The following is a 19,487-nucleotide window of genomic DNA, read 5'->3' on the forward strand; positions in this document are numbered from 1 at the left end:
TTCATTCTATATGTAAACAAATTGAAAAAAATCAGAACAGTGTCAGTAAAGAGTACGTAAACATAATCGACAATCCTGGTCCCATCTATATGCCATTAGTTTTGAGAAACAAGAAATGATACACCAAAGAATTTGATCATGCATCAAGGTAATTATCAAGGATCACCAGCAAGTGAACTGGTCAAAGATAACGATATAGAGATTTTTATATTAAACAAAATTCGCCGTCTCAGTACCGGACCCTGTATTGGTACCATCCTATTATAGTATCGGTATGCTCGGTAAAGTATCCGGTTCGGCGTATTAAGTGTCAGGACACCCCCTACTGCATACCGGTATAGTCGGTACGCACTGGTATGGTAAACCTTGATATTAAATAATATATGATTATTTTTGCTTACTAGCATTGATTACATGAAGACTGTAATCTTGATCTCATCGCAACAGCATGTCATATAATCACAAGTTTGGCATTAGGGAATGGCATAGCTAGATACAAATTTGAAATTGGAGAAAAAAGAGAAAAATCACCAATGCCATTAAAATAATTTAGGAAAAATAACTTGAAAAAGGAAACTCATGTTAAAACATGACGGAGGCAACGACAACACACAATAGCAACAAGAAAACATATTATCATTAATTAATAGTCTATGAAATATGGATACTTCATGAGTTGCAAAATTCATAAATTCAGAAAAATCATAAAGCATATAATAGTTCATGAATAACTTAGGCTAATGTGGAAACAGATTCAGCCAACAAACATATTATGAGAAATTAAATATTTCTAAAGGTTGAATATTTTTTGTGACAATACCATGTCAGCAAGACATTGCCAACATTATTTGTCAATATTAAGCTTCATTTCTATTAGGCATGAAGTGGACTCTTGCTGTTTGTAATTTTGATCTTTTTTTTCCAAAAAAATATAACTGTTCTTTTTTTTTTCTTCTGAGAGAGAATGTTAGGTTCAGAGAGCCTAACAAATTCATTAAAGGCTCGTTTGGTTCGCGGGAAAAGAAAGGGGGAAAGTGTGGTCAACAGGAAAGTAATAAGATACCTCTTGTTTGGTTGGAGTTTTCAAATGAGAGAGACGGAAAAGTTGTATTCCTATGGAAATATGATTCCCACATTTTATGGGAAAGTATTTCCCATGAGAAACATGGGAAAGTTATTTTTCCATGAGACGGAAATCACTTTATTTTTACTTTTTTCCAAAAAGGCTCTTCAGCATTAAAGGAACATTAAAGAGGCATTAAAGATCTAATTTTTGTTAAGGGCATAACAGGAATTATACATAACTTTTCCAGAAAAATGGATGGCCAACCAAACATAAGCACTTTGGAAATTTGTTACTTTTCCATAGTCAACCAAATATGTCAAAAGTACTTTCCTAGGCATCCTCTTCCTAAGAATTTGTTTCCCAGGAATCATATTCCTAAGAGGAAAAATGCTTCGCGCGAACCAAACGAGCCCTAAGACAATGAAATAGAGAAACAAAAATGGAAGAAAACAAAAACGCCGACATAATACAAAAATCCAGCATCCCACCCAACAACAAATCCATTACAATTTCACTTCCCACAAACTTCTTGACAATAGAACCTTAACCGATTATCTTCTGTTTACGTAGGACTTTCTCCACTTGGCTTTGAGCTCTTGGTCTCACCATGCATACCAGTCTTTAAGCCATCTTCTAACTCTTCTAATGAGCAACGTCCCAGATTGTTTCTTGTTACCGAGAACTTCGGAATTTCCCTCAAGCCATGCAGCCCAACAGACTGCAACAACAACAAATCCCATCTAGCTCCCCAAGACTTCTTGAGCTTATCCCATCACCATTGAACCCACAAATCCACATCCTCCAGGAATGGTCCAAGATTAAAACAGTGGGCAAATTGTCTCCACACAGACTGGATATAACCACATTTCAGGAATGGAAGGTTAACCGTTTCCTCAAGTCATCCACAAAATTGACACCCAATGGGCACTGGCCACATACTTCCTTAGTCTATCATAGTAAGAACCATCTCAGGAGCACTAAATGTCCATAGAGGTCTAGTGAATGGAGCGAAGATCCCACCATGGCAAATGGAGAGAGGTTCCATCTCCAAAGAAATTATAGAAGTTCTTCACTAAGAATGTCCCTCTTCTTCCCCACCACCATATTATGGGAATTCATTCAACATGGTTAACAAGTTGTTGTAGTCTACAGCTTTCTTTGTTATAACTTATAACCAAGGCTAGTCATCTCAATACCAGAATCCGTACTGGTACTATGCTAGTACAATGTTGGCATGCCCACTATAGGGTTTGGTTCGACAGACTGCAACTCGGTATGCCTCTTGTATCGAGTCTCAGCACGGTACTGATATAGTATACCTAGAAAGGACGGTACGTACTGGTATGGTAAACCTTGTTTATAACATACTTGAATCGAGGGCCGGAGTACAATATCTCCTCTTATCTCCACATGAAATAGTCTCTGAAAAAAATCACAAAATGGCAGCCAGAGGTCCTTCCAAAATCTAGTGCTTTGGCCATTACCACCCTCCTTGAGTCCACTAAAAAATACTGCCTTAGAACCCCCCTCCAGAATGGTGAAGCAGCAGTTCAGTAGCTTGCCACCTCTCCCTGTGATCCTTCTCTTATAGTTCTAAGAAAGATGAGGTTCTTCCACGGTGCTGGACCTTGTTGAAGAGGGAGGATGCTGCCACTACTTGCACACAAGTGCTTTGTTGAAGTGCTTCAAGTTGGTTACGCCCAGTCCCCCTGCTTCTTAATTCTACACATGATGTCCCAATCAAGTTATGCTTACTCCTAACATACTCAAGTTATGCTTACTCCTAACATACTCAAGTACAAAAGTTACGATCCTTCAACATGGACAACCATGGTCTGATGACAAATTTTTACTTGATTGTTTCATCATCACCAACTACAATGCAACAATGAAATTTGGAATAAAAAAAAATAAAGCATTGAGTGCTAATGAATGCCAGAGCTTCATCTTGAATCTTATGACCATGATGAACCTAACTGAAGTTCTCACAGGTTTTCAGCTTAAACTGAACCAGTGCAAAATGCACCATAGACCATTTAAAATGAAAATATATGGCTTTAATCATGATCTACAATATTCCAATGCCTAAATGCTAAAAAATAAGATATTTTCGAGATTTTACAGTTGACCTATGCATCAAGTAGATGATATGCTATCCTTTTGGTAGGTCTTGAGTTCCATAATGCATGCATATAAACTAAAAGGTGTAGAATTGATCAATACATCCTAAACTGATCAAGATTCAGTAATCCCATATTCTTCTAAAACATATATCAAAGCAAATAATTGTATATTACCACTGAAACAGTTCATTTATGAAACAAAATTCTAAGAAACACCCAAACACTCAAGTTTTGGTTTTTTGGCATGTTTATGAGCTGCATATCATGATTAATGATGTAAAATTTTATTTTAAGCTTCCCCTCACAAAATTTGCATATACTGGATTTGGGCTCAAATCATATACATGAGATGTAATCCCAATATATAGAGGGTAGCAAATAGTGACAAAATAATCAATAGCAGTATAAAGAATAATAACTATATAGCACAAAGACTGCAAATGCAAGAACATCTCAACCTCTACAAATGTGGACTAAGATTTAATAGTTCCAAGTTCTTCTAAACCATATATCAAAGATAGCAATTGTGTCTTTCCACATGCGTGATGACTCACTTAATAAGCCAATTCTCAGAACATTTGGTTTTGGTTTTTTGAAGTTCAAACATTTTTAAAGTTATATCATGATAAATGCGGTGAATTTTTTACTTTCAGCTTCCTACTACCGGATTTGTATTGGTAGGATTTGGCCTCAAACCATATTCATAAGTTTTGGTTGTCAAAAGAGATACAACACCACATGATGATTAAATATTGACATGTAGGATGAAGATTATACATGCTGTCATGGTGAAATATGACTACATCATAAATCACTCAACAAACAAGAAATCATCAACTACAATCTACAGCCATGGATTCTTTTCACCACGAAGAGGAGAAAGAACACAGTTTTTCTCCAGTCATAAGGTGTGACATATGACTGCAAATATGCAATACATGAACTACAAAGGCCTCAAAAGAATTTATCATGATTCTAGTTACTGCTATGGTCGAGTAGCAGCAACAGAAAGGGATAATAGAGGATTCAACATGATTGGAATACCACATGGAAGAAAATTAACGTAGAGAAAAAGCACCTACAAAACATGCTGGCCCAGGTAAAAAAAAAAAAATAGCATGGTCAATTGGCAAACTGGTTTGTTCATAGAAATACCTACAACTTAGAGAATCTCCATTAAGAATAAGAATTTTTAATTACAATACAGGGAGTCATATTGACCCTGTATCTACCAATATCAATGCAGGTACCCTTTCCAGTCTGGCTGAACAACGAGTAGATACTGGCCTATACCATGGTACATGCAATACCAACCATCACCAGAATGGGCTGTACTATAATTTTTAAAACCTTGAATTCAAGACTAGATGAAATGAAAACGTAAATGCAAACCAAATTCAAGGATTAAATCAAGAACAGCCTGAGTTTTGCCTTTTGATCAAGAAGATTCATAGGAATGAAATCCACTGCTTTATTGTGATAAATCTCACAAAACAAGTAACAAAAACAGAGAATACATAAATAGATCAAACACCTCCTATATGAATCGTCATCGTTACCACGCATAAGGACATAAATATCCAAAGCAGGGCTTGTATCCTCCTGAACTGCAACAGATATAATGTTTATGGCATCAAATCGGGGATCAGGTCGTAGATCTCCTCTAGATGCTGCCTGCACCTGTCATAAAATGGTGCAGCAGAGTTTATTATTCCTCACAAAGAACATTATTAAGGGTTTTCACTATGAAGGAATGCATAGTTGCAGAGCAAATCACTCAAAACAGCACAAAACAACTAACAGCATGAATGGCCATAAAAATGTTGAAGTAAAAAATAAAGGAAAAAACAAAGGGAGGAACCTCTAGACTCATTATTGTCAGTTGTTGTCCACAACCAACACTTGCAGGATCGCGAAAACCAATTTGACTGAGAGGGGTAAGATCTGATTTCCCATCTGGACCTGAAATCTGCGAGGCATGACAACTATCGGTAACTGCATTTTCTTTCATACGATTGCCAGCTAATTTTGTATCATTAGAAAGAATATCAACTACAGGCAAGTGTATTTTTATTTCTTGACTTGATGGGGAGAAATCTGGCTTCAAATGAAAAGCAACTTTAGATTCTGGCAAGGAACCATCACAAGCAGGCCCTTTACCAGCGTCCTCCGGGCCATTACCGAACTTGAAAGAAGACTTTGGTGATGATAATGGCAGGTTCCATTCAGAGTCACCTAATATTCCAAAGACTTTAGGATTAGATCAAAATGGTCTATCAGAAATATGATGAAGAATTATTGTTCATTACTCATACCAGTGGCATCATCCGAATGGCAGCACAGGACTTCTTCCAAAAGCCATTGACAAACAGAGTCTGAAGTTGGTGGTGAAAATGCATGAGTCAGTAAGTATAAAACTGAACCATCATTTTGGAAGTGAGTTGGGGCACCTGCTGCAGAATCTTGACCAAAATTAGGGTTTACTACACTAGGCAACAATCTACATGATCTTGTATCAACAGAGGTCCTTTCAAAAAAAGGGAGGATGTCATCCTTCCCCTGCCTCTCAACTGAAACAGTAGAATAAGAAATTAGGAGGATGAGAAAAAATAAAAGAATAGAGAAAAACAACAATGTGTCAGCAGATCATAACTGTTAACAAACAGAAGGAAATGCACAAACTAAAAATATATTGTACATGATATAGAAAACAAAAATTCACAAATATTGAAATACACATGCCAAAAATAACTTAGAGATGATAGATACCAAAACATCCAGCATAGTTCCACAGGAAGTTCATAGTGAGTGCATGACATGCACATAAATAATAAATACAGTGTAAATAACAACACACACAACAAAAATCAGCAAACCACAGATAATACAGAGAAATACGTTTGTCACTGAAAACTAATGTGCAACTCCATGGGTCCAAAACATTTTTAAGCGCAAGAATAAATTAAATGTAGGCAAGTGGTACTTCAAGCCACATAATGCAAACTAACAATTCCGATGAGCTATACTTGTCCAAAGTTGATTATGAATGTGGCCAATACATATTTGCCAAAAAGAAAAGGATGATATGAGCTGAAATTAATAGATCTTGCAGCAGGCACTCTTTTGCAGTTGTTGAAAGAATCATGTCATCCTAGTGATTGTAGTAGGACCACAACCACCAATTTTGCATATCTAAATCCTTAAAAAGGTCCAGTATCCACCATTGAGTGGGCAACAACATCAATCATAATAGTCACCTTAGTACCTCTGCAGTTCCCTTTTATGTTTAAAGATACCAAGGTTCACAATCTTTACACGGACCCTATACCGGTACCATCATGGTACAATATTGGTATGCCTGATATAGGGGTTGGTTCAGCATACTAATACTCAGTATACTTCCCATGTGACATATCAGTTCAGTATTGGTATGGTACAGTATGGCTAGTAGGCTAGTACATACCAGTATAGACTGGTATAGTGTAACATGAAAAATATATTTTAATAGTAACAAGTCAAGTTCCCAAAATGGTTATATATGATAAGATTCTATCAAGTCAAGAATTGATCCACTAATTCACCATGTAAAACACTTTATACATATTCCAGACACATTATATTGGTATATGAAAAGAAAAACTACTATGAGATGAACCTTTACAAGACAAATAGGCAGTGCAAAATCACTCCAAGATAATTAAGCATCGTTCAAGCTGATATACAGAATGTTTTAAAAAGAGTGTAAAAAATAACATACAGTAAACGGAGCAAGAATTGAAGGCTGATGATTCATCATGAGCATTCAAGGGCCCAACAAGCCGCCCAGTAGCCCCAGGAAAATCCTCTGAAATCATCTCAATCTGATCTTTAGAGGGTGGTTTCCTGCCAAAAGTCATCTCAATACATTCTAAAGGAGTCTTTTCCATATTTGAACCACTGCAGGTTTTGCAATCAGGGTAAACTGAACTGTTTCCTGCACCCCCTTCTCCACTGACCAGATTATTAGTTTGCAGAAGGTTTGTATCGAATGCAGAATATGAATCTGTTTGGCTGCTAATGTGTGTTTCAGCAAAGACCTCTGGAGCAACGTCAGCGTCATGTTTACAGATGTGCTTGCTATCACTATGCAAAATTACTTGTTCTTCACTAAGAATGCTGGATGTGCATACATCTTGCTTGCAACCTTCACCGGACATTATGTTCTCTTGAACAATTTCAGATGACCTTACATGTAAAGTGTCAAGGGGCAAGACATGATAGTTTGATCCCTCTGAAATCATATTCTTTTTCACCTCAGTTAATGACTTAATGAAAGGTCTATCAGATTCAGACTGCTCACCCTGGAAGCACCGCTTTTTCCTCATCAAATCTCTCACAGAACATGCAGCCAATGCCTTTCCTACCTTTTCATTAGAAGTCCCTGTGCCTGCATCAACTTTTGTAGCATTGTAACTCCTCTCCCCTTTGCTCCCAGATGAGGTGCAATGCTCGGTACCATTTTTCATCAAATCATCTGAAGGAGAATCAACAGAGCCATGTTTAAAATCTTCATGCTCGTTTTCTTTAACAGAGAACGGCAAAGGGCACCATAGAAGTTTGTTTCTACTGTGAATGCTGTCTTGCCTCGTATTTGTGCACTTTGCCATCAGAGGAGTGGGTGATGTCTCCCTTTCACTACTTGTATTTATCTCAGAAAGATTGGCTTTGCATGGAGTTTTAAAATTATCATCAGATGATCCATCAACTTGAGGAATTGTATCACCTGATGAAATACTGGCCATATGCTCATGATCCCCAGCACAAGAAGTGTTTTCCTTCAGTACCTCAGACTTGATGGTACCTTCAACAGAATCAAGAATATCCTGGCATTCCTGCTGGGAAGCACTCAAATAATCTTGATGAGCCATCTCTAAAGCCTTTTGGTAGGATTTTGTAGGAAATAAGGGACTGAGAATTGCTTCATGAACTAATTCATCATCAGTAGTCAAGTCTTCTACAGCTTGTGAAGATGCAAGCCAGCTTAAAAGCCCAAGCGCTTCAGTATCTAAACTCTACAAAAGAACAATTGATACAACATCGATAGAAAACAAGTAAAATAATAGTTGCAGAAAAATCAACTATCATGAGACAAATTTTCATAAAACTAATAATGCTAAAAAAATAGGAAAAAAATAAGATAAGATTTACAAGTTGAACCCAAATGTGGATAGCATATAGTTCAAGTAAGAAAGAATCCACCAGGTATATAATTCCTAGAAAAATACTTAAAAACAACAACTTAACTAATAATTGAAAAATAAGGACCATCCAACTGATTTAATGATATCCAAAAGGGTGATCTTAATTCATATTTACTTTTAGAATTGTAAAATAGAGTCAATAATCATAAAGTGCTAGCATTAGTACAGTATATCTTAAGCTATAGTAATAAAATTCACACAAATTTCTTCTGATTAATTTTGGACAAGATAACTGAGGCCTTAAACTTGACGCTGCATTTGGTTGTGGAACAAGTTAACCCAGAAATAGGTTAACTTACTCCTAACCCACTTTACTCTAGAATAAACCACTCCAACTTATAGGGCAGAATAGTTTAGTCCATGTCCGGTGGAAAAGGTAGCTTTACAAACATCTAAATGCCCGTTTTATCCTTGAAATAAATCGGTCACCTTTCTGGAATTTGGCAGGTTGAAGTAGTATAAATGGGTTAAAGGGGTCTTTATTCCATTTAACCCTCATCTAAACAACAACCAAACATAGACAAAGAGAGTGAAATTCTAAATAATTATCTGGTTCATTTAATACTAGAGAGCAGAAAAGCTTGTCACCGAAAGTTGCAATAGTAAGTCATTATTTTAACTTTGATGCTGAAATTGAAGTTCAAGACGGTGATGTAACAGTCAAAAGGTAAAGATCAAGCAGCATCTGAATGGAAGTATTCAACACAAATTGTATAAATGGATGATGATACGAAAGTATTTAATGCAATAAAAGAAAATTTGGACAAAATACAAGAGTATTAGTTACATAGTAGTTCTAAACTTCTAATATTAAAATTTTCAAATTACTATAAATATCTCAATTCAATCAATAAGGTGAATGCTTGGAAAGGGAGAGGACATCAGAAACTTAATTTTGTAAATGTAAATATCAATGACTAGACCAAAAGACTGTTGTATGGTACCTTATTTAGTATGAACCAACTACCTTAGATCTGTTATAGTCACTTCTCTTCCACTTATACCTCTAAGATTCAAGCAGTCTGATTCAGAGTTCAGGAAAGAAATGAATTCCTCAAACAAGTGTAGTGTAGCAAAATACATTTAGGTGTGCCCAAACACAGTACACAGGATGATCAAACAAGTATAGACTAGGCCAACATATGCAGAACCGGCCCATATCTAACCGGTCTGGTTCGGCCTTAAAAAACGGTTCTAACCGTACCGGGTTGGAACTGGCCTGTACTATATATGTATTGGACGGTTCCGTCCGGTACAGGCAGGAATTGGTGCGAACCAGTGGGCAGCAAGTGCGCCCACGCATGCTGTGTTATGCAGACTGGTTTGGCACTAGTCCTGAACCAGTCCGGTGGACGACCGGTACGCCTACCGGTACCGGTAGCCTAACTTGGACTAGACCAAACACATTGGTAGTTCCCAAAATATTGATACAACCAAAAGAAATTCTAATTCCCTAGAATATCTTGAAATAATATTTCCATCACATCCAAAGATTGCTATTTGGTCATTTCCTCCAGACTAATCAAGAGAAATAGGCACTAAAATTCTTTTCTTTTTTTTCAGAAAACAAAAAAACCCAGCATAACAATACTGTCCTAGTCCTTATTTATTTAACTTGAACAATATCCTATAATAAAATTTATCACTTGACCCACTGCAAGGCTTCTCCAACCTAAGTCAAAATTCTAACTAACTAATTTTGTCCTTTTGTTTTGTCTTTTCTTGGTCAAATACATGTCTATAAACATGTAGGCTTCAGTTCTCATAAAGAATTGCATTTTTTCAATAAAGAATGTTGGGAGGCCAATCAAAGCCCTGTCTATTGCCCGGTGTAGCTGTAGGTTGATGTTATCGTCCAACCAGATGTTAGGAGGTGCTTATAAAGTTTGTTTTTCTGTAACCATATAGTATTTTGGTCCACTACGACTATATAATATCCTTCTCTCTTAGAAGACCTATGGTGCTGAATACCAAAAAGTTCAAAAAAGATCCTGACTACCAGATAAATGGTCAATGATCCTAAAAGGAAACTTAAGGTAACATAAATTCACAGCAAATAAAATAAAGAATACCAAGCAACTTACAAAGGACAACCTTGCTGATATATAGAAGACTACTTCCACTGAGAACAACATGCAAGATCTAGACATGTGGATCCATAAAGTTCATAAACAAGCAAATCAAAATTCTGAAAAAGACAAGCTAACATCTAAGGCAGCACCACCAACAACCAAGGTCTAAAACACAGTAAAGTCAAACAGACAGAGAAAATACAGAATGAATACTTGATTGAGGGCTAAAAGTAGATCAGACTAGCTCAACAATAACATGATACCTTCAGATCTTCAGATACAATCATCTGCAATGATGATGGCCTGATAACTGTAGGTGTCAATTCATGAAACTCACAGTTTTCCTCATAAGGTACGGTATCCTCATTTTTCTTGGAGGAAGGTTCAGGTGAAGACAGTGCTTTATCATTGCTTTCTTCAGAACACTTCAAAGGTTCAGTGCACGAACTGCTTAGTCTCTGATGTTCTATTGGAGTGAGTGTTTTGGCAATGTCAGTAAATGATGTAATGTACTTCTCTAACCTCTTATCCTCCTTGACTGCAGAAATATTTAGAGGGAAGGACTTTTGTGCCTCTAAGAATAAATTGGAGAGTGCATTCTCATGTTCAAGTCCAAGTAAAAAACTTTTCAATACATCTTCAGGATGAGGTTTGCTAACATCAGCAAACTTTACTGCCTCCTGTATTCCTGACCGTTCATACTCTTCCTAAATTAAAGTGAAAAAATCAAACTTAGCAGGCTACTTAAAGAATTGCATTCATATTGGAAAAAGAAATACCTTGCACAAAATCTAGACAATTTAAGAAGCAACTACCTCCCAAATTGGTATAAGTGACTGAACCATTCTAACATCTGATCTAGTCTGAGAAAGAGACGTATACATTTTATGTTTCTCATTTAGAATGTCTGCAAGTCACAAAAACAAGTCACCAGCATAACCACTTATATATATATATATGCAGATTTGTGTTCCACACATTTTTTCTAAGCAGATACAAACCATCCACACTCGAATCTGCCTCAAGCATACAGATACTTTGACGTCTAATGAAGTTAATGGGATTATTCTCTGAGATAACTCCAGTAGCTGAATCAGGCCAAATCAAAGCACTTGGAACTGTAGAAGAAAGCCAAATTGCTGAATTACTAACTGCATCTCCTGTACCTGCCTAGTGTCATAACGATTATATGATTGATGGGAACCATCAATTACTGAAATCCAATGTTCTGGAAATAAAATGTAAAGTGACAATCTGTGAACTAGCAGAAACAGAGGTTGACTTACTCCAATATCATGATTCTTGAAACAAGCTACCTTAGGAAAGAAGCTATCTGGTAATGGAGGACGAAATCTAACATTTGAGGTATGTATATGGCTCATTCCATATAAATTGAAGTCAACCTGCAACATCAATCAGAATAAAGACCGTGGCAGTAAGCTTCAGAAAAGATGAAAGTAGGAGCAAGTGGAGAAAACTGTTAATCAGAAGATTCAGAACCACTACTCTGACCTGTAAGGCCATCAAGACATATTTAATATTGTCAAAACTATATAAAAATTGGATTATCAGACAGTAGCAACAAGCAAGGTAATCAATAATCAATCTACCTCTCTGCATAATACCACTTGATTACTAAGAAAAATGGTCAAATAACTTAAATATTTCAAAAAACCCAAGTATTTACGTTCATACAGGGAAACACCAATAAAGGTGCACATTCCCACAAAAGTACAATAATGAATGGGGACAGGAATCATATATTGCATTTAAATCATTTTTCTCTTTTTATGAGGGGAGATGAAAGTCACCTTATTACACATAATTTTTCTTTTTTTCTTTTTTTCTTTTTTTTTTTTGAGGAGAGGTTGGGGGGGGGCATGAGTGTTGTTTTTCTTTTTCTTTTTCTTTTTTTGGCTATTTTATATGCATGTCTGTGTTTGCTGGGGAAGGAAGAGCACAGGGGTCTTGAAGCACATTCCCTCACCATAGTGATACATGCTGGGGTCTAGTACATGGCACACCACTTGCATGCAAACAATGTCAGATTTAATTATGGTGCATGAAATGGTGCAGTAGCTTCCAGAAATCAACATAATTCATAAATATCACCATCCTTCACCAAAAGCACATAATCTTATTTGGTGTATACCATTCACCAAAAGCACATAAACTTATTTGGTGTATACCATTCACCAAAAGCAAAGATCTTTCTTTTCAGTGTATACCTTATCTCTCAATCAATTTATGTAGCAAGCATCAACTCCAAATACATGTCTCATAACTAAAAGGACAAGTCCTATGGGCCAATGTCCAACTTGTGCCTCAGTTATAATCTAAATAAAAATAGTGTATTAGCATAAAATTTGTCAATCAGTTGCATATGTTGTGCAGACAGATTGGATTTAAATCTTGTGCCTGTCAGTCCCGTATTAGCTAGCAAATATTGTACCAACTATGTGATTGAACGAACCAAGTTGGCTGAACCCAACCAAAACTACCCAGATGAAGACAGATAGGGCCTCATCAAAGTGGACCTGAAATGATTGATATCATCCAGTACGGGCTGGAAAGCCTTTTAAACCATTTTTCTCTATATTTTCCACCATTTGAAGGTGGGAACAACCAAGGAGCAGGCAAACTGCTAACAAGCAGAAATGCAAACTATATATAAAATTTTATTTACATGAATATCATTTAAATACATATCTTACTAAAGCTATCACATGCAAATAAGGAGACACTCCTTATTTGAGTTCAATAAAAATACTGAAATGCCTTGAGAACAAAAGGTCGATTTCTTGTATCAAGAAAAGAAAAGTTGATTTCTCAATTAAGCTCAAATTATAGATTTTTGGTATTGGGACAATGCTTTTTTTAAATGGTAAAGAATTTCTATACCGAGTCGTAAAATCTTCTTTTACCCAAACATTGCTAAAACCCAAAAGTCCACTAAGAAAAATCATATAACTTAGTCTCCAAGCATCTCATCTACAATGGTACTAAACAAGAATTAATGATAAAACAAAAATTTTCTTCAAAAAGAAAAAACTAAAATAGAACTGTTCATATCTTGAGTCTTTCGCATACATATGTCCGTCTCTGTACATGGCAAGTATTGCACATCTACAAGCATAACAAGCACTTGATGTTATATTGTCAGAAACATGATCATGCTGCTCAATAATATGGTAAATGTATTCTTTCTTTGCTCCTTTGTCAAATTAGCGCTGGTAGTAGACTATGTCATCTTGAATGAACTACAATCTTTAGACTCATTCATTAATAACACTAATTTCCAATAATATTATATTTCAATTGTCAATGCACACCTATAGTTTTTCAAAGTGATTATAGTTGCAAGTTATATATTGAATTAGCAGTAAATAAACCAGCAAGCATTAAATAGGATGACTAGGGCATGTAAATCAAAACACCGCATTTACAGACACCACTAAAATGAAAATGAACATGCTATACAGTACTCCTGCAATATATATAGAAACATCTACATGAATGCATGCATGTGTGTATGCATGCATGCATGCATCTGTGCAACCATGCATGTTTGTATGTAACTATGTATATATGTATTTATGTATATAAAATATTGAAAGTACAATTTCTTACCAAAAAATGAAGAAGATAAGGGATATGAGTTTCATAGGGCTGGAAGCTTCTATTAAGAACAGCACCACCCTAAATAGAATCAAACAAAGTTTAGCATCAGCTATATGTCATGAGCATTCTATCGACATGCCGAGTAAACAAGTTATACTTAAAATCATCCCATAAGTAACTCTGTTAACATTATTATTCAAGTTTCTGGCCTTCAGATATCCAATGCCAAAATGGAGAATTCTGGAAATACACATACAGAACATTAGTTTTCCAACTACCAAGTAAGATATACATCCCAGTGTCGTGTGTGCCTGTCAGCAGCATGCCATAAACTGTGCTGAATGCCTCACCACCGTGTAACACTTGTGTGGCGCCAACTACGTGCTAGTGTTTTAAAACAAGGTTTTAAATTCTATGGCATGGGGGTGTCCCAATCTCCCCATGGAACAGAACGCCCTGCATGTCCCCCTATCTAGGTGGCCGTCCTGGTCGAGCATTCCAATACTTGTCTGGGACATCCCTTTTATACTTTAATTAAATTTATGTTGAATTTTTACTATTCCTTTTGTTTCCTAAAACATATTTGTACTTCAAAAGTAATACATTTATGATAAATCGGCCCTATTTAAAACTAACACTATAATGTATTATGGCCTTCCAGGTCATTGGAGGTCCTTCCTTGATTACCAAGCAATGATATCTTATAATTGATGTTGCATGAGTCCTTGATAAAGCAAAAATGATACAGTTTGATAAAAACAGTTGTAATTTTTAATACATTTACACTGAGCTTGGTCCAAGGCAAAACTATCCCGAACCGTCCAATTCGAGACATACTGAGCATCTAAGCTATATCGAAGGCAGACCAGGATGGTTCCAACAATAAAATCGAGATACCAGTGGGCGGTGAGAGAGGGAGAAGAAAAGAGGAAAACAGAAAAGAGAGAGGGAGAGAGGGCGGGCAATGGTAAGCGGCGGCCGTCGGAACAAGGCCTAGGGAGGCGGGAGAGAAGGCTTCAAAGCCCTCTCTCCTTTGCATCAAAATGGGGGTAGGGCCCCTATTTCTAAAGGAAATAGGGGCTTCAACCCCTTTTTCTTTTTTCCTTTGATTTTTTAAGTGAAGTCCGCACACACTGCCGACTTCACTTATTGTCTTCATTTTTTGAAATTTTTTAAGTGAAGCAGCCGGCATCACTTAAAAAATTTCAAAGAAAAAGAAAATAATAAGTGAAGTTACAGTGCCTACCGACCACTTAAAAAAATAAAAAAATAGAAAAAGAGGTTGAAGCTCCTGTTTCGACGCATGGAGGAGAGAGGGCCCCTTGGCCCTATTTCGGCAGCCGCCACCCACCAGCGCCCTCTCTCTCCCTCCCTTCCTCTCTCCCTCTCTCTTTTCCTCTCTTTCCCTCTCTCTCCCCTTCCTTCGCCCATCTCTCTCTCTCTCTATCGTGCTCTCCCTCCATTCCTCCCTCTCCCTCGCTCCCTCCCTCCCTTTTTCTCTCTTCTCCCTCTTATCTCTTCTTCCTCCCCCCCCTCCCTAGCTAGTTTTCTGTCGATTCACATCAGAATGGCACGGCACAGGGGCGTATCATACTGTGCTGCCGGCCTACGGGCATGGGTTCCAATTCTGGTATTGTGGACCCTGGTTTGGTCACTTGTAGATAAAAATATAATTATGTGAATATTGTCTAATAAATTATATTTCAACATATTTCAATACCACACAAAATGGATTCATCAGTTTAAGATAAACATATCAAACTTACTACTAAACCCATGTGAAATGTCTACAACACTCATGAACATCAGGGTTCTGTTCATAATCAAATCCTTGAATATTTAGCCTCGATACTGAGCCCATCCCTGTTGCCCGTATTGTTTGGTACTACTAGAATAACCATCCTGATTGTATGTTGCGTAAGAGTGGCCATCCTTGCTCAAGATAATCAGAGGCAGCACCATACTGTAGCCTAGGAACATACCCATATAAAGGTGGCTACTTTGTAAGACTCAAGATATGATAACTGGAGCATACATTTAAATCATATGTACATGGAGAATAAATTTTAAAAATAATTCTAAAAATAATTTAAAAACCATTAAAATTCTGAAAAAATAATCACCTGTGCATCTAAATTACTTGAGGATGTATCTTAATTTTCTCCAAATTTATATTCATTATGCTCATCAATTTTCCAATTTTTAATCAACTATCTAATTAATATAATTCTAATTTTAATTTTATTGTTTGTATAATTATTAAAATTCATGATAGGTACCTAAAAATTGGATTTAAGTGCTTACTATTTCTACCTTTTCTACATTTATTTTTTTGTAATTTTTAATTATTTTTATTAAAAATATTTAAAAATCATTAAAATTTAAAAAATAATCAACCATGCATCTAAATTACTTGGGGGTGTATCTTGATTTTACCCTATTTTAGATTCATTATGTTCATTAGTTTTCCAATTTATCAATTATCTAATTAATAACTATAATTTAATTTTATTTTTTCATATAATTATTAAATTCATGATAAGTATCTAGAAATTGGATTTAAGTTGACTAAACTATTTCGCCCTTTTTTACATTTCTTATAAGTTATAACCTTTTGAAATTTTTAAATATTTTTATTTGAAAAACTAAAAAATAATTAAAAATTTGAAAAATAATCATCCATGCATTTAAATTACTTGAGATATGTTAATTTTCCTCAACTTCACATTCATCATGATCATTAATTTTCCAAATTTTACTCAATTATCTTATTAATAATTATATTTTAGTTTCATTGTTTCATATCATTATTAAAATTCATGATAAGTACCTAAAAATTGGATTTAAGTTGCCGACAATATTTCCACCCTTTTCTACATTTATTACATTTTTGTATTTTTTAAATATTTTTATTACAAATAACTTATAATCATTACAATTTTAAAATAATCATCCATGCATCTAAATTACCTGGGATGCATTTTAATTTTCCTCAACTTTACGTTCATTAATTTTCCAAATTTTAATAATTCATCATTTATAATTATAATTAATTTTATTGTTTTGTATAATTATTAAAATTCATGGTAAACCATTTGGTCATGTTCCTGATAATTGCTATTGCATTGAATTGAATTAGGACCTAGGGTATATATTTGACTAGCTTATAGTATTCCTTTTTCAGAAGAAGAGAGAGGGAGGGGAGGGGAGGGGCAAAGTGAGAGAGAGAAAGAGTGAGAGGAGGGGGAAATTAATAAAAAAATGAAAGAGTAAAATGATAAGCAAGTACCAAATTGATTAGAGAGAAGAGGGAGGGGAGGGGAAAAGAGACAGTTTGTGCAGGGGGAGGGGAGGGGAAATTAATAAAAAACTAAAAAATGTGGAATGGAATAAATATAATGATTAAAAGGAGAGGGGGGACTCCCCCTCTCTCACACACACAGGGACTCTAGAGTCTGGAGTAGACTAGGGGCTAACTGGCCGAGCACGTTCTCATCAGAAAAAAATGAGAAGATGGGCTGGACCAAGTCTTCTTCCCTCCTCCATCTTGGTGATGAGGGGGCCTAAGCATCGTCGAAAAGAAGAAGAAGAAGAAGAAGAAGAAGAAGAAGAAGAAGAAGAGAAGGAGGAGGAGGTAGGGCTGAACCAAAACCTTCCTCCACGCGATCAAGTGGGTGACATCATATTAATCAAAAAAAAGGACAGATCCTCCCTCCCCACGATCAAGTGGCCACCATCACATTAATCAGAAAAAAGAGAGAAATGGTGAAGCTGAATGGAAGCCTTCCTCACTTCTCCCCATGACCGACCGAAGGCATCTTCCCTCCCCCCCTCCTATGACCTCATCCTTGAATGATGGCATATCCTGGCCAGGATGACCTATCAATGCATGTCTCGACCCGGATGGAGGCAGGCCGGCTAGAATGGTGGATGAAAGTGCTTTTTAATCTGAAGAGTTCTGGTATGTTTGATTTAGTACCTAATCCTTGATAAATCAAAATGAGTGAAAACTCTACTTTCTTTCAATGCAATATTGATGCAAGAAAAATGGCATGTTACTTTAACTCTAAGATCGACATGCCATGAAAACTTATAATCCTGGTTCAGATTACTTGAAGAATCTAGAAACAATCAACTCCATGTTTAAGAATGCAGAAGTTGAGGCCACAATGCAAATGTATGAATACTCAGTCCACTGTCTCCATCATCTTTGTATTTCTAATATATAGCCTTAATGTCCCGAGACATGCAATACTTAATTAGACATGATAATATTATTAAAAGAAGGATGTGATATAGTGGCTGCTTGAAAAGGTTACAAGAATTCTGGCTCAAACCAAGGCCTAAGAAATAATTTTGGAAACAATATTGCTGAATCACATCTATTAGATACAAATTGTCTGCCTGTTCATTTTTAATGGATTACACTTCAGCAGATGCCAAGGCAAAAATCTTAATAGCTGTAACTACCATACCCATGCAGTAAAATGGAAGCGCACGACGAGCTTTAAACATGTCAATTTTTGGCATTAATCCATTAAAAAGAAAATAAATTACAAATCTCTTCGGAATATTATTCTAATTGATTTGCATCTACTTCCCATATGCATCCAATTTAACATATATACCAAGAGAATTCGTTGAATTGCAAAACCACATAAGATTGGCATATGGAAGCAATATATGGTAAAACAACAGCATCCAGACATGTCAAACAATTCCAGAAAGAAGAGACAACATAAGTTAACTCAGAAGGAGCACTTGATCAATAGCTAGAAAAGAAAGAAGCAAGAATGCTATACAAGCCCTCATGCATCAGAGCTGTAGAGAGTAGGGACAGATATCAGGGACACAAGGTGCAACCAAGCAAGTCCTGCAATTATTTTGAGCTCTATTGCACCAAAAACAAGTATCAAATGAACATCTGTAGCAAGAAAATCCTAAATATCACAGCACACATAAATAACAAGTTAAATAACTGACATACCAAAAGCAGAGTAGCAGCACGGGCTACCTCATGAGGATAATATCTTTGATTCCCATCAAGGAATTCAAATGAAACCATTAAAAGTAAATGAGAAATGCAAAAGATACAACAGAAATAACAAAAGAGATGGAAAAGATCCAACAAAAATTATTATGTATACACCGTATAGGCATTCCATCAGGACAACTTCACTGGTGCAGACACCAAACAGATCCCTTAAATGACCACCAAACAGAGAATGTAACAATAATATATTAATATCACTCTAAATTTCGGGGGAAAAAATGGGGACCTTTGCCTAAGACTATAAACAAGAATAGCTCACACCAAAAACCAAGAATGGATTATTTCAGGGATCTTTTTGACACTTGAGGCAAC

The 19,487-nt window shown here is 36.1% G+C and overlaps 1 protein-coding gene across 4 annotated transcripts in view; it reads right to left on the reverse strand.

Moving 5' to 3' along the window:
- Positions 1 to 19,487, reverse strand: part of REV3 (recovery protein 3) — a 44,135-nt gene that overhangs the window by 14,747 nt on the left and 9,901 nt on the right. For 3 of the 4 annotated variants that reach the window (XM_017844943.5, XM_088702783.2, XM_008803883.5), the window contains exons 6-15: positions 19,110 to 19,152; positions 14,132 to 14,200; positions 11,788 to 11,904; positions 11,503 to 11,671; positions 11,317 to 11,408; positions 10,765 to 11,208; positions 6,947 to 8,240; positions 5,505 to 5,759; positions 5,051 to 5,424; positions 4,724 to 4,869 (exon numbers count right to left, since the gene is read on the reverse strand). In XM_017844943.5, coding sequence (XP_017700432.2) covers positions 4,724 to 4,869; positions 5,051 to 5,424; positions 5,505 to 5,759; positions 6,947 to 8,240; positions 10,765 to 11,208; positions 11,317 to 11,408; positions 11,503 to 11,671; positions 11,788 to 11,904; positions 14,132 to 14,200; positions 19,110 to 19,152 — 3,003 coding nt within the window. Of the gene's footprint in view, positions 1 to 4,723; positions 4,870 to 5,050; positions 5,425 to 5,504; positions 5,760 to 6,946; positions 8,241 to 10,764; positions 11,209 to 11,316; positions 11,409 to 11,502; positions 11,672 to 11,787; positions 11,905 to 14,131; positions 14,201 to 19,109; positions 19,153 to 19,487 lie in introns of those variants that run through there. The other variant, XM_039124622.3, reaches the window with a different exon arrangement.

The sequence above is a fragment of the Phoenix dactylifera genome, chromosome 8 (genome assembly GCF_051530095.1).
Source record: "Phoenix dactylifera cultivar Ajwa chromosome 8, Ajwa_hap1_PhDact_Kaust_v1.1, whole genome shotgun sequence".
Taxonomy (NCBI): Eukaryota; Viridiplantae; Streptophyta; class Magnoliopsida; order Arecales; family Arecaceae; genus Phoenix; species Phoenix dactylifera.